Consider the following 21,478-nt stretch of genomic DNA (forward strand, 5'->3'; position numbering starts at 1 on the left):
GAACCTCTGGTTTATAGCCAGTAGGTAGAAGTATAGGTAACAACCTGTTGGTGTGTGTGTGGAGGGTGGTGTGTGTGTGGGCGGTGGAGATCGGGGGCAGCAGTCTTGTAGGACTGAATGCTTAACCTGTGGATCTGATGCAATTTTGGGGTAAATAGTGTCAGAATTGAGTTGAATTCTCACTCTGCTAATGTCTGAGAATTGCTTGTTCACCACCCCCACTCCTTCACAGGATAAATTGGGTCCAGCAACCCAAATTAAAAGTATAACTTATTTTTCTCCATTTCTAGGCCTTTTCTTGATTGTGATCTCTAATATTATGTGTTTACCACTATTTTTTTTTCTGAGAGATTTATCTTTATTGCCAAAGGTACTTATTGTTCTATTCAAGGAATCTGTTAATTTATGATTATTTTAATTTGCTTTTTTTTCCCCCCTGATTTTATCCTCACTGTATTTTTCTTTATTTTACTTTTGGTCATTCTCTTTTTTTTCCCTTGTTTCTTGCATTACTTTTCAGTTTATTTATTGAGGAGTGTAAAGTTTTCTCTAAATTTATTGTACATTGTAATGGCACTCTTATTGTATTAAATAAGCTGTTTTGAACTTAGTTTTCTCCAGAAGTTGTTGGGTTAGGTTTTGTTTGTTTGTTTGTTTGTTTTTGTTTTTTTAATGGAGCATAGTTGACACACAATGTTACATTAGTTTCAGGTATAACATAGTGATTCCACAAGTCTATATGTTATGCCATGGTTACCACAAGTAAAGTTTTAAATATATAAGTACAGGAGACCTTGAACAACACAGATTTGAACTATGCAGGTCCACTTATACACAGACTTTTTTAGAGTACACTATTATAAATGTATTTTCTTTTCCTTATGATTTACTTAATAATCTTTTCTTTGGCTTACTTTCTTGTAAGTACAGTATATAATACATATACAAAACACGGGTTGACTGTTTATCAGTAAGGCTTCTGGGTAACAGTAGGGTATTAGTAGTTAAATTTGAGGGGAGTCGAAAGTTAAATGTGGAATTTTGACTGTGCAGGCTGTATGTGCATACAACAACCCTAGAGGGTGGCTAGTGCCCTTAATGCTTACATTGTTAAAGGGTCAACTGTAATTTTTTTAAGGCTTGCTATTATTTTATGACCACAATGCATAAAAATTTATTTTTAAAATACAATTACAATCTTGCTTTGGGAAAATATTTTGTGCTAACTATATAATTACAGGTTTATTCAGTAAGTGATGGAAAAAGGTATATTTCTAGAAAATATTAAATTAGTATAGTCTCTTTATCAAAGCATGATAGAGTTTAGACATATTTGGCCAAAGTTAGTGCCTTGGACGTGGGTAGCAGAAGACTGAGTCAGGTGCCAGGCAGCCAAAATAATAAGAGTTGAAAATCATAGAGTTGAGATAAGGTATAGAAAAAAGATAAGAAATAAGATAAGAAATAATAATAAGAGTTGAAAATTCTGGAAACGTAGTTTAGTCAGAAAAAGGACTTATTAAGGAATATTAGGTAGCTCATGGATGATGCAGGCAGGAACATCATCAAATTACTCTGTAGGTTCATTCTGGTAGAGATATCACTGCTCCCTCCACTGAGCAAGGTCAACTCAGATCTTACTCCCAAACAAGGGCACTAGAAGCTATCACTAGAATCTCTATCTCTACTTTCTCTAGAAGATGGACTCTTCTATTAATGATTTTCACCAGTATGATTCAATGTGGCATCTGTTTTTTTTTTTTTTTTATGTTATTAGCTTCTGAGTCTTCTTCTTGCTGGTTTACCTTATTGATTGCATTTAGATCACATACTTTCACCCATGGTAGTAGATTGGATTATTGTTTCCATCTATTTTCTTGTAAAGGCAATGTCCAGCCTCATCCATGGCCTTATGACTCATAGTGCCTCCCTATAGGTGGAGGATATGTCCCTAGGCCATTAACAGACTTGGCTATGTGACTGCCTTGAATCATCAGAATGGGAGCTAAGGAAGTGTTTCAGTTCCCTACAGAAGATGTGTGAGATGTGCTTGCACCACTTCTTTATATTTTCCCTCTGCCACAGTAAAAACAGATTAGAAAGAGGAGCTCCTCCTTAAGCTAGTGTCCCAGGTGAGAAGACCTGTGGATAAGAGTCACAGCAGTCTACCTGCAGCTAAGAACATGATGTATAAATGAAAAATGTTTGTGGAAAGCCCCTATGATTTTGGAGTTTTTATTATGGTGGAAAAACTGATCAATTAGCCAGGAACTTGAGTTTATGGCTTCTATCTTGGGGAGATGTAGGATCATAAGGAGGGAAGTTCCTCAAACAAGAAGATCAATCCAAATGCTGAATGGCTGCAGTGAATGACAAATACCCACCACATACACTAACTCTATATTCATAAAATTTAGAAAACACACATAAGCTCTTGGAACGAAGTGTGGCTACCACACTGTACAATAGCGTTTCCCTTGTCGAAAAGAAGTTCAAATGCACATTGCCATCACAGGCCATAGTTCTTAAACAGAAATATAATGTCATCTTTGGAGGGGCAAGGAAGGAAAAACAAGGATTGATGGTTTCAAGTTTTTGAAATTGAAAATTTTCTTTGTTAGTTTGTGCCCATTGTTTGTTGTCTAGAGCCAGACCCAAGAGTGTCTCTAAGAAGTTAGGAGTGATGCTATGATTCCTATACAATGTGAGAAAACAAACAAACACAAAACTTATTTATATAAACAATTTTTTTGAGAATGGTTTATGAAAGACTTGTTTTCTCAATTTGGAAATTTCCAATATCCCATTCTTCCCCTAAGTATTATTATGCGTATTATAAAACCTCTACATTTTCCTTTCCATCTCCTCTTTGTCCCCATACTTTCCAATCATCCCAAATGCAGCATGGAGAGTATACTTTTTCTGAGGATACAACATCTACTTTCTTTCGAGCAGGATGTATAATATTCAACAAAAACAAATTTCAGTCATAGGTTAGGGCTAAACATTTTCCACACTCCTTATTACCTGTTTTTTTTTTTTCTTTGTGTTTCTCTGTATCTACTGTGGGATTACAAGGACTCCCACTCTTGCCAAAGTGGCTATCACAGCTACTTACTGTGCTGGACTTCCTTATATCTGTGAATCTGTTCTTCTTGTGAGGTTTCCCATTGTTTTTTAATATTCATGTGCTAGAAAAATCATGATCAGCTCATTCTTGAGCCAGATGCTGTTTTATTCCAGAGCTTAAGTCTTCAGGGACCCAGAGTGGCCTATCCTGGTCTAGCTTCGTCTTCCTATATTCTTGCTCCTTCTCGTTGAGCTTTTAAATTTTCTGGGACTTCTATAAATATTGTCACCTTTTCTTGGTTAGTAAGATATGACTCTAACTGACTTTACTATTGCATTTCCTTCTTTCTTTTCCTGTCAGTTCAAGGAGGTACAGCATTTTTAAAAAGCTTCTAACATTAGTTCCATATTTTTTTTACCACTTGTAGAAGCAATACACTTACTGGATCAGAATGTTTTCCAGTGCTCCCTCACTTGCTTTTTCAACTCAACTCCTGAGGCCTCTTTTCCTTCAATTTCTGACATACCCTTAGTTTGTTTATTATTACTTTCTCTTTTTTTTGTTTATTATTACTTCTAAAGTTCATAGGTATCTCTCTGTCTTGTCATGAATACAAACCATAATAATTTTACGTGGTAAGATGAACGTACAACTGCCACTGTTGTTTCTATGCAGGGAAAAAAGAAGGCCATTTTGAAATAATGCTAAGGAAAGGTCAAGATTCAACATTGCACTCAGGAGCATTTTGGGAAGTTGGCAACTTAATTTTGATTTCTGCTTTCTAATTTTGTGTGTCCAAAAATTCAACTAAGAAGATAAAATTTATCAAGAATGTATAATCCTGTCACATAAAAGAGAGCAAAATTTATTAAAGTTTGGAATTAATGTGAATCTGTTGAGAATAAGGTAGAGGGAAAGCTCTCATGAGACCATGTAGGAAGGCCCTCACTTCAAAGCCTCCAGTATTTGGCACCTGTGGAAAGAGCTCTGCCTCATGTCTCTATAGGTCTTAGAGTAGGGGCTGGCCAGCTCATATGCACTATTCCTCATAACCCTTCTAGGAAGAATCCCAATCGACAATTCATTGAAAAGGCAGAACATTATGAGAACCTAAGTCAGCTAAGAAGAGTAATTTGTCAAACCATAATTCATAACCATGAACAGATCAAAGGAACCTAATAATGTTCCTAATAATGTTCTGAAAAATATCAGAGCTTAAAAAAAGAACAAATATGAGAAATCAAATCAAATGGCCCAGTAAAAAACAGGGAACAAGTGAGAGAACCTTCAAAAACAAATGCATAACATTAGTTAGACTGAAAAAATCCTGTTGTCTTATTTTTTTAAATTTTTATTTATTTATGATAGTCACATCAGAGAGAGAGAGAGAGAGAGAGAGAGGCAGAGACACAGGCAGAGGGAGAAGCAGGCAGGCTCCATGCACCGGGAGCCCGACGTGGGATTTGATCCCAGGTCTCCAGGATCGCGCCCTGGGCCAAAGGCAGGTGCTAAACCGCTGCACCACCCAGGGATCCCAATCCTGTTGTCTTAAAACAAGAAGATGACTACAGAAGAAAAGCAATGTGCAAACAATTAGAAATAATAACAACCATAAAGCATAGTGTGCAAATTTTGTGGGCAAAGTTTGGTTGTTTGGAACGAAGAGGGAGAAGAGATAGGAACATTTTCTTGAATCCCTAAAACTCTGAGGTGTAAATTAAAAAAAAAAAAGAGAGAGAGAAACTAAATAGGAACAGAGTAGCCATTGTCTTTTAGCACAGTATTCTGGGAAAATCTCTCAAGTTGATCATGCATATAGTTCTTTTTTTTTCAGCAAATACATAGACTTGAGCAAAAAAAAAAGACAATACACGTGGAGGGCAAATATAGACATTCCAGAAGAAAGAAAAAGAGGGGTTGGAGTAGATGGAATGAAATCAATAATCAAGGAAATAACTAGGAAAAATTTCCATAAAGACTCAAATCTTAAGATACTCTCTCATTCATAAAATGAAAGTTCTATACTTAATTTCAGATAAAATTTCTGAACTCTAAGAAAAGTAGACTATTTGGCATACATCTAGACAGATATACCTACAAAGTAATGCTAAATCAGAGTAAGTAGTGTTTAAGTTCCACAAAAGCATTTATCTTTTCTGTTCACTGATGTATTTCCATCAATTAGATGAGCTCCTGTCACATATAAATAAATATTCATGAATGAATTGGCTGGCATTAAGAAATCAATCTTTACCTGATGTCATGAAAATATTCTTTTATATTACTTTGAAAAGTTGAATTGCTTTGCCTTTTATAATTCCATTTATAATCTATAAAGAATTGATACCCGTGAGTGGTATAACCTGAGGGTTCAAATTTAATTTTTTTCATATGAATATTCAGCAATTCCAGTATCATTTATTAAAAATACCATTTCCTCATTGTTCTGTTGTACTACCATTGTCCTGTAACAACTGGTCCTTGGGGTGCCTGGGTGGCGCTGTTGGTTAAGGGTCTGATTCTTGGTTTTGGCTCAGGTCATCATCTCAGGGTTGTGAGATTGAGCTCTGTGTTGGGCTCTACACTCAGTGCAGAGTCTTCTTGAGATTTTCCCTCTTCTTCTGCCTTTCCTACTTGTGGGGTTGCACATGCTCTCTATCTCTTTCAAATAAATAAATTGTAGAAAACAAAAATGAAAACGGAAAAACCCAACTTGTAAATGAGTAGGTGTGCTTCTGGGCTTTTATTTCTGTTCATTGGCCCAATTGTCTACTCTGCACTAGTATCAAACTTTCATAATTACTATAGCTTTAAAGTAAGTCTTGCTATTTGATATATCAAGTTTTCCCATTTGGTTGCATTCTTCAAGAGAGTTGTGGCTATTTTCAGCCATTTATATTTTGCAATAAATTTGTGGTTAATCTTAACAAATCTTACAAAATGAGCTGTTTAAATATTATTAAGATTGCATTGAATATGTAGAAAAATTTTTGGAGATAATTACTCACATTATTGAATTTTCCTATAAAAGAACATAGTTTTTTTTCTTCCATTTATTCTTCAGTTTCTCTTAAATGCCTTCTGGTTTTCTGTGTAGAAGGTCCTCTGTATCCTTTGCTAGATTTATTCTTAGATACGTGATTTTTCTATACCATTGTACATGTTTTAAAAAATCATGTGTATTTTATAAAGAAATATAGTGTAATTTTATACATTGACTTTGGATTCAGTAACCTTTATATATTATTAATTCAAATTATCAGTGTTCAGCAACCTTTATATACTTTCTTATTAATTTAAATTACTTGTCGATGGATTCTTTGGATTTTTATACATATACAACCACTAATCCATAAATAATGATTAATATTTTTTCCTAAATCTCAGCATATATTTCTTTTTCTTGCCTGATTATTGGTTGTTAATGCAAGAAATCATTTTTATATTCAGGTAAAATCATGCTCTCCTTTCATGGTGAGCATTTGTAGCTTTGTATCAACACATCCATCAGTATCTTTTAAGAAAAATGAATGGCTTTATTCATCTACAAATGGAATTTGGATACCCTTGGAAGTAAGAGTACATTTTCTTAAGGAGAGATTTCCTTGTAGAAGCATCACCTAAAATGTAATGGTTGCTACTGAAAATGGTTAGTATATAGAGGAGAGAAACAAAGGGATTGACCTTCCAGACAAAGCTAGAGTTTGAGCGAATGCTTGATAATGGGTGTAAGAAAAGAGAAGTTGCATTTGAGGAACTGAAAGAATGAGAATGCCAGTGCAGGTCCATATTTATGGACAGTTAGAGTGTTATGAGATGGGACTGGGGAAATATTATTGGTGAGTTCCTATCATTTAGGACCTCCTAAGCCAAGAATTTGAGTACTCCTTGGCCAGAGTTCTCCACTATTGGATGGATCTTTTAACACTGTTTTCATTAAATGATTTTTTCTTTATTTCTTGTGAAAAATATAGAAAAAATACAGGGATATGCTATTATTTTAAAAGTCATACCATGGGGATCCCTGGGTGGCGCAGTGGTTTAGCGCCTGCCTTTGGCCCAGGGCACGATCCTGGAGACCCAGGATCAAATCCCACGTCGGGCTCCCTGCATGGAGCCTGCTTCTCCCTCTGCCTGTGTTTCTGCCCCTCTCTCTCTCTCTGTGACTATCATGAATAAATAAATAAAATCTTTAAAAAAAAAAAGTCATACCATGGCCCACCTTACTAGAAAGATACTATTCTTATTACTGTAACGAGTGAAAAAATGTTTGAAAAGTTCCTGTGAAAAATCTCTATTCTAAAATTGTGCTGGCTTGTTCCTTCATGTTGTTACCAAAAATTAAAGGGGTCTTGCCCATTAAACATGCCTCAGTTGAAGTATAGAGTTGAGAGTTATTAATGAACATCAAGAAGAGGACCACTATTACAAGTGAATGAAGAATGACTAAATATTTTCTTAAACATGTGCATCAGTATCCATCCCCCTACAAAGAAAAGGATGATAAGATCTACTCATAAGTATGAAAATAATCTGATAATGCTAAATGCTCTAAGTGAAACAAAGAGAAAAGAGTAAAGTAGTCTCACCAAGGTTAGGGGTCAATAAAAATCTTCCTAAGAAAGGAAGATCTGAAGGCTAAGAGTTCATCAGAACAGGGAGTGGTGTGAGTATTCTTACCATGGGAAAAAAAAAAAAAAAAACACATGAAAGCTGAAGGATGAGAAAAAGCATGGACATTGGAGTGATGACATAATTTCAGTGCATCTGGGACTTGGTAGGCAAAAAATGGAGATAGAGTAGTTGGAGATGGAGATGGTGAGGTGCACTGAGATGGCATGGTGGCATTATGAACTTCATCTTTGCATTCTAATCTCAATGGAAAGGCGCTACAGAGTGATTCATGTTTGGAAGATCGTGCTAGCCACAGTGTGGACAGTAATTGGTAGGAAAGATCTTAAGTGGAGTTGGTCAGTGAAAGTTATTCTGATCATCAAGGTGAGAGATTATCATGGCTTGAACTGGACTGAAGGCAAAGGAGATGGAGAAAGATCATCTGTTTCATAAGCTCTCCTGAAAGTAAAATGAGGACTTGGTAAATGATTGTATGTGGCTAGAGAGGGAGGTATGTGTGTGTGTGTGTGTGTGTGTGTGTGTGTGTGAGAGAGAGAGAGAGAGAGAGAGAAGCAAGGAGAGGGAGGGAGAAAGCAGAGATTATGACTTCTAGGTCTTTGGCTTGGGTAACAGTTATTTTGTGACAGGCAACAGAAAACAGATTGGGAGCATAGACTGGGGATCAGAGATAATGAGCTTAGCTTGATGCATTGAGTTTGTAGTGCCTAGGGAGCATCAAAATAGTGATTTCCAATAGACATTACCGTGTCTGCAGTTCAGAATATTGGTTCTGGTCTGTTTTGGAAATAGAAACTAAGAATAGGCAAGATTCCTCATGGTTACTAAATAGAGGCTGAAGGGTCATAGCCTTGAAGACCCCCACCAGGAATGTGGGGAGAACAGGGAGATTCTCTATTAACTCCGTCACATATACTTGTGTTCAGTCTCTTGTAGCTCCAAAAAACACACTTAAAAACTCCTGAAAGCTATCAGTTCTTCACATATTGCCCATGTCACTTCTCTTCATATGCAAACTTATTCGGAGTAATCTACATCCACTTTCTCCCTTTCTTCCCAACATGCTGACTCACTTGCTGCATTCAAGATTTTCTTCCCACAAGCCTTTCTCTAGGTAGCAAGTAATCTTTTCTTTTCAGTTCCTGTAGTGCTTGATCCCTCAGCAGCCTCCTGTACTGCTGTCTGCTTTTCCTTCCCAATGTATTTTCTCCCTCTGGCTGCTGTAGCACTATCTCAACTGGATTTCCTATTTCTTTGGGTCTTCCAGTTGTTTCAAGTAATAAAAATGAACACATTCACTGGAGAATTGCTAATATCACATTAAATTGAGGCTGAGGTGGTCATATGATGAACAAGTGTTTGGACTTCAATTTGGAGACCTCTGTTTCTGACAGAGCCCCACATCTAAATAACCACTGTACACTGTCCCATTTCTGGTACTACAACAGCCTTGGGATTAACGGCCCAACGAAGAAAGAGCTGACTTGAGAGGGAAGAAGAGCTAAGGGGCAGTATACTGCAATGGAAGGAGTTCAAATTCAAGACCATGGAGTTAGGTCCAGGAAGAGACAGTCTCAGAGCTAAGGCTCCATTAGCCATGAGACTGCAGTTTCCCAACATGACCACAAGGGGACAAGGTAAAAAAAAAAAGGAGGCTGTTATTTTTATTTTTTTAAGAATGTATTTATTTATTCATGAGAGAGAGAGAGGCAGAGATACAGGCGGAGGGAGAAGCAGGCCCCATGCAGGGAGCCTGACGTGGGCCTTGATCCCAGGTCTCCAGGATCACGCCCTGGGCTGAATGCAGGCACTAAACCGCTGAGCCACCCGGGGATCCCAAAAGAGGCTATTATTGAGCACAGTCTGGATCCCCTTGGATAGCACTGTTGGGGAGTGTGAGCATAAGTATCCTTGGCTGTGCATGTCCACGCCTTTCTTCCAGTGCAGGTAATCCCTCTTCTCTCTGCCTCATGGCATTCACCTTTCCTCTAGTCTTCTGAACCTTAGAATAGTGTGGAGGCCAAGAAAAGACCATTCCACCTCAAGTTTAGCATTAGCACAAGTACAGCCATCTTAGGCCCCTGTGAATAAGACCTGAACTTTACAAGAAAAACTGCAGAATGTCCTTGACAGGGAATCCCATATCAGAAAGACAGCAGAGCTCAGAATGCCCTCGGCAGAGAATCCCATATCAGATCTTAAGAAACTCCCCCACCCTTTCCCCCATATTGGAATGGGAAAAATTCCTCCACCCCTTCTGAAAATCCCCTAGACCAGCCCATAAAAAACCCAGCTGTAACCCACTTCGGGGTCCAAGCCCTTGCTCTGCTGTGTGGAGTATACTTGGACCCAGACTCGAGCTTGTAAATAAACCCTCGTATGTTTGCATCGGTGTCGGCTCCTTGGTGGTTTCTCTGATACGTAATCATGGGCACAACAATAGTAGTAACAGAGAACAGCCACTTTGGGTAGGGTCAGGGCTCAGCCTTTCTTGGGCACTTGAGTGGAGTGTGGCTACCAGGGAGCTCAGACTAATTTTTTTTTAATAATAAATTTATTTTTTATTGGTGTTCAATTTGCCAACATACAGAATAACACCCAGTGCTCATCCCGTCAAGTGCCCCCCTCAGTGCCCGTCACCCATTCACCCCCACCCTCCGTCCTCCTCCCCTTTCATCACCCCTAGTTCGTTTCCCAGAGTTAGGAGTCTTCATGTTCTGTCTCCCTTTATGATATTTCCTACCCATTTCTTTTCCCTTCCCTTCTATTCCCTTTCACTAGCTCAGACTAATTTATTCTTCATCATCCCTCACACTCCCTAGGGCCCGGGAGAAGCTATAAACATGTGGGGACCTAGGTCAGAGGCACTATTGTTGAGTGAGCCAGGCTCAGCCCAGGGAGGGGAGGACGGGACGGGAGGGGAGGGGAGGGGAGGGGAGAAGAGGTGTGGCTGGGAGGCTTGCCCCCAGATCCAGCCAGGAATCACTGCAGGAGAAGCCCAGCTTCTGTTCAGCTCACTGGATTGCTTGGAGAGGTCTGTCTGCAGCACACGTCCCAGATTACAGCGGCCTGGATCCCAGACCTTGTTCAGCCATCTACCAAAGTGGAGTTTCTTCAAACATTGTGAGGCCCATTCCAAACTATGTCTTAGAGCCAATAAGGATTCCTCAGTTCCAGCCTCCTACCCTTCACCTAAGAAACAAGGCAAGGGGAATGAATTTATCCAGGGAAATTACACGTGTGGGACAAATACATGTCCGGTGGTGGTAGTGGTGGTGGTGATCGATAATGAAAAAGGAGACTGAGAAACATGTCTAGTTTTGCTGTTGGAAAAGTAAAATCCCAGTGTGGAGTTAAAAGAGCAGAAAAGTCAAGATGAGACTAGCTGCCCTGACCTGGATAACCTGGGTGAATGGGTGGTACCATTTAGAAGGGGTTTTATTTGGGGCAAGATGAGTGTGAGGTCTATAAGCTATCCAAGTAGAAATATGAAGAGGGAACAGATTATAAGGTTGGATCTCAGAACAGAAACCTAGAACAGAGTGGTATGTGAGACAAAGGAATTTGAGCCTGGTGGTTATGTGATCACTGGGGAGAGTAGTGAGTGGCAGAGGGGGGCGATGCCTTGTGGATACCACACAGCACCAGCAACAGCATAGACTGCTTTTCTTTCCATGTCTTAGCTGTATCTCCTTTCCATGTCATACCCCAGCCCTGCACAATCTGGGACTGACTCTCATGTGGCTCTCCAGAGATCCTGATGAAAAATGCTGTTTATTGAGGGCTGGAAAAGATCATTTTTCTTCACCCCCATCTCCCCACCTCCCAGAACACCAGAACTGCTTTTCACAAATCTCCCTGATTAAAAACAAAAATCACCTGGGGAGAGGGGAATTACTGTTTTTTAATTAGGTTCCTGGACCCTCTACCCTGGAAATTCTGATACTGTGGGCATGGAGTCAGACCTTAGGGATAGTGTTTTCAGTAACTGCTTCAGATGATTCTATCAGGGAAATTTGGGAATGTTCCTCAGGCCTAAACACAAACCTGTCTCTTGAAACCTAATGCCAGACCAAACCCCTGCTTTCTGCCCTAAATCAGATTAGAGTGGGTCTTAGCAACCACAGTCAGAGTCTTATACTCTGGTCCCAAACCAACTTTGAACTCACATGCACTAGAAGAGCTGGGGTCAGTGTGAAACGTTCTGGGCAGGTCCACTGTATTGAAGAAGAAGTTAAGAGCAATGCCCTGATCCACAGCTTCAGTTCTGGAAAAGCAGAGCTATTGTCATACACTGAGATTAATGGGACTTCTAGGAAGTGTGTATAAGGAGAATCAGAGCACAGAGAGGCTGAAGTTCAGAATCACAAATACTTAATTTTCTATTTGCTACTGTCATCATGACTCCAGTGCCTTTTCCTTGTAAGTCCTTTCTCTCTTCTGAGCTGTGACTAAATGGTGTTTCTCCTTTTCCCCTTCATAGACCCTGGACTTGGCATGCAGAAGCCTCAGCTCATGGTTCCTGTCATGGCCACTCCAAATGGAACTCTGGTCCACCCAGCATATTTCCTGCTGGTGGGCATTCCTGGCCTGGGGCCTAACATACACTTTTGGCTAGCTTTTCCACTGTGTTTTATGTATGCCTTGGCCACCCTGGGGAACCTGGCCATTGTCCTTATCATCCGTGTGGAAAGGCGCCTGCATGAGCCCATGTACCTCTTCCTGGCCATGCTTTCTACCATTGACCTAGTCCTGTCTTCTGTCACTATGCCCAAGATGGCCAGCCTCTTCCTGACTGGCATCCAGGAGATAGGATTCAATGTTTGTCTGGCTCAGATGTTCCTTATCCATGCTCTGTCAGCCATGGAGTCAGCTGTCCTGCTGGCCATGGCTTTTGACCGCTTTGTGGCCATCTGCCATCCACTGCGGCATGCTTCTGTGCTCACAGGGCCTACTGTGGCCAAGATTGGACTAGCTGCCCTTACCAGGGGATTTGTTTTCTTCTTCCCACTGCCCTTCATCCTGAAGCGGTTGTCATATTGCCAAACACATACTGTCACACACTCCTTCTGTTTGCACCAAGATATTATGAAGTTGTCCTGTACTGATACCATGGTTAATGTAGTATATGGACTCTTCATTATCCTCTCAGTGATGGGTGTGGACTCCCTCTTCATTGGCCTCTCCTACATCCTCATACTGAAGACTGTATTGGATCTGTCTTCTCGGGGCGCAGCACTCAAGGCTTTTAACACATGCGTCTCCCATCTCTGTGCTGTCCTGGTCTTCTATGTGCCCCTCATTGGGCTCTCAGTGGTGCACAGGCTGGGGGGTCCTACCTCCATGCTCCATGTGGTTATGGCTAATATCTATCTTCTGCTACCACCTGTGGTCAATCCTGTTGTCTATGGAGCCAAGACCAAGGAGATCCGTTCACGGGTCCTCCATATCTTCTCACAGGGTGGTAGGTGAACAGAATAACGTCCCCAATGCCTTCAGTCCCTGCCAGAGCTGAGAGGATTAGGATCTTGTTCAATGTCTTAGTGATTGGAGCATCCAACCCACTGGACTGTTTCCAGATATCTAAATAGATCTTGGATTCCTCTTTCCAGGAATGTGTTAATACAGAAGTATGGTTCTGAGAAGGTTTTGGCCAGGCCAAAGAAGCAGGCCCAAGCAAAAATTTCTCATTAGAAGACTCCTACATTGGCAAGAATGGGTCAGTACTGTCATTAGCAGGGGAGGGGGAGTAGCCTGGGCAAGTGTGGCCTTCCTGCTAATATGGTGGTAGAGCCAGGGAAGCAGCAGCTGGCACTGTCAATCAGCTGTGCTCCCAGCAGCAGGCTCTTGTGAAGGAGATGAACTTCACACCTCCATGGCTGCTACAGCATCTGACCTTAGACATTTCAACCACTTAAGACCTGTGGAATGGGGACTTAGGTATTTTCAGGTATTTTCTGCCTTCAGCCCCTGGGTGTATTTAGTTTAATCTTTAATAGTTTACTGATGTATAATGGACATACAACAAAGGGCACACATTTAAAGTGTAGAGTTTGATAAGTTTTGACATGTACATAACCATAAAATCACATCACAATCAAGATATGAACATATTCATCACCCCTAAAAGTTTCCTTATACCCTTTTACAATCTCTCACATCTCTCTCTCCTGGTCACCCCCCACCCCCGCTCCAGTCCCCAGACAACCACTGAAATGCTTTTTGCTACATGAGTTTGCATTTTTTAGAATTTCAAATAAATATAATCATACAATATGTACTCCTTTTCTTGCCTGGCTTATCTTACTCAGCACAATTATTTTGAGATTCATCCATGCTGTAGCATATATAAGTAATTTAATTCTTTTTATTGCTAGATAGCATTCTATTTGTAATTATATCATAATTTGTCTATCTATTCGTCTGTTAATGGACATTTAGGAGGTTTCTGAATTGACTGTTACAAATAAAGCTGCTATGAACATGTAAGTCTTTGTTGGACGTGTGTGTGTGTGTGTGTGTGTGTGTGTGTGTGTGTTTTCCTGCTGTGTAAATACTTATGAATGACATGACTGGATCATACTGGAGGTATGTGTTTAACTTTTTAACTGCCAAACTGTTTTCCACAGTGGTTGTACCATTTTCCAAAGTGGTTGTACTATTTTACATTTCCACTGATATTATATGAGAGTTACAATTTTTTGGCATCTTAGCTTACATTTGGTTGTAGTCTATATTTTTAATTTTAGCCATTTTAATAGGTCTATAGTAGTATCTCATTGTACTTTCAAAATGTACCTAAGTCACATCTGTTCATGTGCTTATTTGCCTGTAAGTCTTTGCCACTTTTCTATTGTTTTTTGTTATTATTGAGTTTGAATTAAAAAAATATGTTGCATATAACCACTTTATCAGATATATACTTTACATTTCCCACCAGTCTGTGACTTGTCTTTTGCTCCTCTTAATGGTCTTAAAAAAATAAAACATTCTTAATTGATAAAGTCCAGTTTATCAAGTTGTTATTTCATAGCACATGCTGTGTAAAAACTCATCACCACAATCACACACACATAAAAAATCCACGTTTTTTTTCTTCCCCTAGAAGCATTATAGTTTTGGGTTTTACATTTAGCTCTGTGATCTATTTTGTGTTAGTTTTTGTATCTGGCACAAGGTATGGATCAAAGTTAATTTATTTTCATATAGGTATCTAGTTATTTTAATGCTACTGGACTATCCGTGGTCAACTATATTGTTTTTGTGTCTTTGTAGAAAATCAGTTATCTATATATGTGTGGGTTTCATTCTGATTCTTCCTTCAATTTACTGACCTATTTTTCTGTTTTTATGTCAGTAACATTGTCTTGACTACTGTAGCTTTATAAGAAGTCTTGAAATCAGTATTGTCAATCCTTTCACTTTGTTATTCATTTTCAAGGGTGGTTTCAATGTTTGTACTTTCATAGGAATTTTAGTAGCAGTTTTAAAATTTATACAAAATAGTCTTTTGGAATTTTGATTTGAATTGTACTGAATTGATATAGGTTAGTTTAGAAAGAATTAACATCGTTAAGTTTTTCAACTCACAAACAAGGTATATCTCTTCATTTTAGGGTTTCCCTCAATTTCCTTCAGAAATGTTTTTTAGTTTCATTGTACAGGTTTTTCTTTTTTTTTTTAAGATTTTATTTATTTATTTATTCATGAAAGACTGAGAGACAGAGAGAGAGAGCGCGCCAGAGACAAAGGCAGAGGGAGAAGCAGGCTCCATGCACCGGGAGCCCGATGTGGGATTCAATCCCGGGTCTCCAGGATCGCGCCCTGGGCCAAAGGCAGGCGCTAAACCGCTGCGCCACCCAGGGATCCCTGTACAGGTTTTTCATGTCTTTTAGTAGACTTACCTGAATTTCATATTTTGATGATATTATAAATGGTATTATGTATTTGAGAAAGAGATGGGGGTGGGGAGAGAGAGAACATAAATGGGGTGGGGGCAGAGGGAGATGGAGAAGCAGGCTCCCCACTGAACAGGGCTCCATTCTGGGATCCTGGGATCATGACCTGAGCTGAAGGCAGACACTTAACCTACTGAACCCCCCATATGCCCCTGATTTCAATTTTTAAAAATATCTTTCATGTCTCTACTTAACTTTTTAATCTATTTAGTGCTATTATGATTATCATCTTAATATCTATCTTATAGCTCTAATAATCTGTTTTAGTTCTGGATTAATCTTAATTATTCTTTTCATTATGGGTAATTCTTTCTTGCTTCTTTGCATATTTGGCAATTTGATCAACTATGAGACCTTACAGATTTTATTTTGATGCTGCATAGTTTTGCATCCCTCTAGATATTCTTCTGCTTTGTTCAGGGAATCAGTCAAGTTACCTCTACATAGTTAGGTCATTTGGGTCTTGCTTTTAAGATTTGTTAGGTAGAACCAGAGCCATGCTCACTCTAAGGTTAATTATTCTCTGCTACTGAGACAAGATCCTTCTGCATTCTCTAAAGCTATGTGAATCTTGAAGTTTTCCAGTCTGGCTAGTGGAAACAGTCACTGTCCTTGGCCCTGTGTGAGCACTGGATAGTGTTACCTTTCATCTTTTCAGGTGGCCCTTTCCCCAGCTTTAGGTAGCTTGTTCACATGCATGTGTTGATTGGTACCTCAGCTGAAGGAGGGCCCTCTACATCTCTGGAGTTCTCTCTCTCTGTAGATCTCTCATCTTTGATACTCTCTTCAAATCTAGCTGGCTTGATCTTCCTGAACTCTTCATCTTCATGTCCTTAACTTAGGGTGTCTTCTGGACTCTACCTGGACTCTCCTTCCCTGTACTGTAACATGGAAGCTTTCTTAGGACAGTAAGCTGGGAATCCACAAACAAAACTATTTGTTTCCCTTATCTCAGGGCTCACTGTACTTTCTTGCCTGATGCCCACTGTCTTGCATACCATTGTTTATGTATATTGTCCCTTTCTTGGTTCTTTCAGGGGAATTTTACTTCTTGCTACTCCATTTTAGCTGTTTGGAAGGATTAGGGAAACAACAGAGATAGCTCAAGGATGATGGCAGTGAGTGTCAGGCTATACTTCTGCAGGTACCTAGAGCTCCTGTCATCACTAGTTTTGACATGGTTTGAGATGGAATGGCCTTATCTGACATGGTCTATTTTTGCATAGTTTGAGTTAGTGTGCTCTGGGTTGTAAATACAAAACTTAAGAGTTGTAAAACTGATAAGTAGACAACAAGGAGAAGCCAACTAAAATTCGCTTGCTTTATTTATAGACTTTTAAAAAGCTTACTCAAATACATAAGGGATTTAGTTTTACATTAAAATTGTTCTCTAGCTCTCTAAAATATTCTCTCACTACTTTTTCTCTTAAAAGAGAAACCAGATGGCATTGGTCTTATATGGTTAGTGTTGGAGGCAGGGGAGGGTTAAGGAAACCACATCCTCCTTCCTCAGCCAGAAGTTCAGAAACCCAAGGCCAGAGAGTAGAAGATAGCATGGTCCCCAGGGATCCATGTTATGAGTTAGCTAGACACAGGGCCCAGAGCCTGGGAGACAAAGATAATGCAGCCCTAGAGCTTTGAGGAAAGGCAAATGGGTCCATTGGGATCCAAACTCAGCAAGGACCCAAGCAGAGGACACCAACAGGAAGAAGGCAGAGGACAGAGAAAGCTCCAGGAAGAAGAGGGGCTGGCACTTAATTATGGGGCCTCACTGAAAGGTTATTCTGTTTTTCCTCTGGCTGATTTTAATGAGCCTGGGAAGAAACTTGGAAAAAAGCCCCTCATAAAGTTCATGGTAACACAAATGAATTTCTTCTAGCCTTTCCTTACTCATCCCCCTGTCTAACTTTACACTGGGAACTGGCCAATATCCAGCTTGGCACAGGGCCCATCTTGGGAGGACTCCAGAGACCCTCTCTACCCACTGCCCCCCCTTCCCCATACCCAGCGTATACTTTCCCAGGACACAGAAGCCAAAAAGAACACCAGATCCACAGTTGGCTATTGAGGAGTACCTGCTAATAGACCCTCTGGGCAGTACCTCCACTCCCCCAGAAGGGAGAAGAAGAAGAAGGGAGGAGGTAAGACAGGGAATAAATAATGTTGATCAGGCTGGCCCAAAGGAGGGGGTGGGGACAGAGAGTGCTGTACTTCAGCGCAGTCTGCCAAACCTCTTTGGGAAGAGGACTGGAGAAAAAGACACATTCCTTCTAGGCCATTGAGGTGAGTGCAGGAGACCAGGGGGTATGCATAGGTGTGTGGATTTTTTGCAGCTAAGGGATTTCCCGGTAGACCTGCCCAGTGAAGGAAAAACCAGGCTGTGATGAACTAGAAGTATAGGAATGGAGCCAGGGAGCATGAAGAGGCTCCTGACTCAAAGGACAGTGTTAGCAGTTTCTATGTGGAATGAAGGGAAGCATGGACAGTGGTAGAAGCTGCCTATGGGTAGTTTTTAAGCAGCTTTTTAACTATCAGTTTCCTGGGGTGCTCATGTAGGTCTTACAGGAGTTGGCCTAAATGATTAAGGTAAATGGCGACAGAGAACAGACTGGGTTGGGATTGGGTTAGAGTTAGATTAGGGTTTGTGTGTTAACAGGACCAGTTCCAGGTTGTTAGTGTGGTGGAAGCTCAGTTTGTGATTGGGGGATCGTGCTCATTCTGTAACCTATATCAGGCATCAGACTATGGCTGATATTGGAATTTAACAATCCTCTGGGGCTGTGGTCCTGACTCAGTCTGTGCCTAGGATCAGGGTCCAGTTTTCATCCCATATAAAAAGTGGATTCCCACCTACACTATGACTTCCACTGTTGTGCATTCCATTCCCAGCCCCACTGAACTACTTGCAGCTTTCCAAACAAGGTATGTTCTCTCTGGGTCTTCAAATTTGCCAGTGTACACTTTTAACAACAAATAACATCCAGTCTGTTGCTTTACTTCCCCCCACATCACTCAGAATTAAATCAAAGCCCTTCACCATGTCCTATAAGCTATTACATGATCTGGCCTTTGTCCTCCTTTCTGACCTCATCTTCTAAACCTCTCCTGTGCTCTTGATACTCTGGCTATATTGACATTCTTTCTGTTCTGTTAATCCCCAGAACAGAAAACCTCTTCCTTTTGTTGTCTCCTTTGATCTTTCCCTAGATCTCAGAATGGCTGGCATGTTTTTATCATACAGTTGTCAGCTCCTATGTCACCTCCTCAGATAGGCTGTCACTGATTCCTTCTCAAATATGGGTGCCCTCCTTGTCCTTTTCTGACCTCTCACTCCACTTTATCTTCAGTGCACTTATCTTTACCTAATATGCTCTTGCTTATTTATTTGTTTACTTTTTGTTATTTCCCTCCTAGTACATGAGCTCTATGAAAACAGTGATCTTTTCTGTTTCATCCTCTGTTTTAACTCCAATTTTGGGTACTGGTAGGTACTCAATATGTTTTTATAGTCTAACTGAGTGCTGCTGTTCCTGTACTCCCAATCATGCATGGTTAACTGTGATTGGCTCCACAAGTCTTGGTTCAGAGGTCACCTCCTCAGAGAAGCCCTCTGAGCCTGACAACTTGATAAGATATTGTCTTCTTTGCTCTTGAGGCCCATACTTCACCCTGTCCTAGCATTTATCACATGTTGTAATAGCTGCATGTTTTGTCTCAATTTCTCCCCACCCCTGAAATTCTGAGCTGTGCCTTGTTTATTCTGTGTCTTATTATCTCCAGTGCTTAGCACAGGATCTGGCACATGGCAATCACTCAATCAATAATTACTGGAAAAACATCAGTATATCAATCAAAATCCAAGATCACACTTTTTTATTGCACTGCATTTCCCCAGGTGAAGGCAGCAGAGTAGCTCTGATGGGCACTGATTACCAGTTCAAACTTTGCAAGTCTGTGGGACTTTTATTGACTCTGGTCCTATGTGGGAAGTGGAGGGGCAGGGACTTGAATCCCTGGAGCTCTGTTTAGGGGTGGTTTTTGGGGGCAGGCTGACTTGAGTGAATAGAGTGGGACAGGGAACCTCACTCTACTTTTTTTGAGTTCGGAAAAGAGAGAATTTCTGTTCTCATTTTGGCTATTCTAAAATGAGTGGCCAAGGCCCTACAAGGGTTCATCTGCTTTATCAAATCCAAACAAGGTAGGGGGGAACTGAGGATGTGGATGATTTGGGGTGGAAGTGATTCTAGGGCTACCACACTCATGAAGTATTTTTAAAAAAAAATTTTTTTTTTATTTATGATAGTCACACAGAGAGAGAGAGAGAGAGAGGCAGAGGGAGAAGCAGGCTCCATGCACCAGGAGCCCGACGTGGGACTTGATCCTGGGTGTCCAGGATCGCGCCCTGGGCCAAAGGCAGACGCCAAACCGCTGCGCCACCCAGGGATCCCACACTCATGAAGTATTAAGGAAAGCGCCCCCCTCTCATGAACTGAGTGATGAGATTCTATAGTTCTTGTCCACCACAGTATTGGCTTCATTGCCCCTGAAGTCAGCCTTCCCTCTCTGTGCCTGGGAGTAGGAGTCAGAAGCTTCCAGATATTCCAGGATCCCTCAAAGGATATTCTCTTCTAGATGTTCCCACAGAGGCTGGCAAGGGCACCAGAGATCCCTACACTGCTGCATAATTTGTCTCAATGCATGGTGCATTCTGTGTGTTTAGCCCAGACAATGGCAATAACTATGAATCCCTTCTTCCATTCTATGCTTGTTTACCTTCCCTGCTGCACCTAAACAGGGAGAGCTGGTTAGGTATCCTGAATCCTGGAGAGGCCTTCTCGACTCATAGGTTCTCAGAGTTTAGATTTCTTAGAGATTTACATGAAAATAATCCTTATAAAACATCGGTCCATTCTTAAGGAGACTGGGAAAGGACAGGGCAGTAGCCTGGTCTATTGGAAAGCATATGGATTTGGCATGGAGAGCTCTAATTAGCCCTCAACATCCTTATTAGTCAAATGGGATTAATAATACCTGCCTATCAAAAAAAAAAAAAAAAAAAAAAAAAAAAAAAAAAAAAAAAAAATACCTGCCTATCAGATTGATGAGAGACTCATTATATAAGAAGGAAGTACTTGGTAGAGGATAAAGTTTTTTAATATCCACTGTGGGACCTACCCAGAGTCAGCCAGAGGAATTGGGGCTGAAAGGAAAGTTCCCAAGTCCTAGTTCAGGGAGGTCCTTTTTGCTGCCCTCTTGAGTTCCCTTCCAAGCATCTACCAGGGCCAGCTGTCCTACTTACTAAGCTCTTCTACCCTTCCTCTTGGGAAGATTTTATTACTTTCAGAAAGTGCAGCACAATTAAGGGCAGCCCAGAATAGTAGAAAAAGTACAGGCCTTGATGTTAGACAGTCCAGATTAAATTTCCGCTTTACTAGTCAACTGTTAATAACACTCTGGGAATATTATTTAATCCCTTGGGACCCTGTTTTCTGAGCTTTAATATAGAGAATAGAATTCCTATCATGTAGAATTGTTCTTAGTTTAGAGAAAATCTTTTTACAGTGTCCAACATTTTGTAGACATTGAGTTATTTCTGTTATCATAAAAAGCAATAAAATCAGCATTGAGAATGACCTCATTATTATTCTCTTGGATCAGAAGAAGTAGAGTTTTTAGCCCTGGTCAACCTCCCTGACTGCCTTTCCATCAGTCTCTGAGAAGAATGTGAGGATGGACTGGTCATAAGGGCTGAGCTGCCACTGGGGGACAGAGTCCTGGAAGCCAGGAGGAAGGAATGAGGATTGAAGGACTCAAAGTG

At 40.5% G+C, this 21,478-nt stretch overlaps 1 protein-coding gene across 1 annotated transcript; it reads left to right on the forward strand.

Moving 5' to 3' along the window:
- The first annotated feature begins 12,009 nt into the window (after positions 1–12,009).
- Positions 12,010–14,385, forward strand: LOC112642493 (olfactory receptor 51D1). The gene has a single exon (XM_025420135.3). The coding sequence runs from the start codon at positions 12,158–12,160 to the stop codon at positions 13,172–13,174; it is 1,017 nt and encodes a 338-aa protein (XP_025275920.3). The 5' UTR covers positions 12,010–12,157; the 3' UTR covers positions 13,175–14,385.
- Positions 14,386–21,478: the final 7,093 nt, after the last annotated feature.

This window comes from Canis lupus, chromosome 21 (assembly GCF_003254725.2).
Source record: "Canis lupus dingo isolate Sandy chromosome 21, ASM325472v2, whole genome shotgun sequence".
In the NCBI taxonomy this organism is placed as follows: Eukaryota; Metazoa; Chordata; class Mammalia; order Carnivora; family Canidae; genus Canis; species Canis lupus.

What these genes read in the sequence shown, in the direction of transcription:
- LOC112642493 (XM_025420135.3), top strand. Translation starts at nt 12,158, where the DNA reads ATGGTGTTTCTCCTTTTCCCCTTCATAGACCCTGGACTTGGCATGCAG.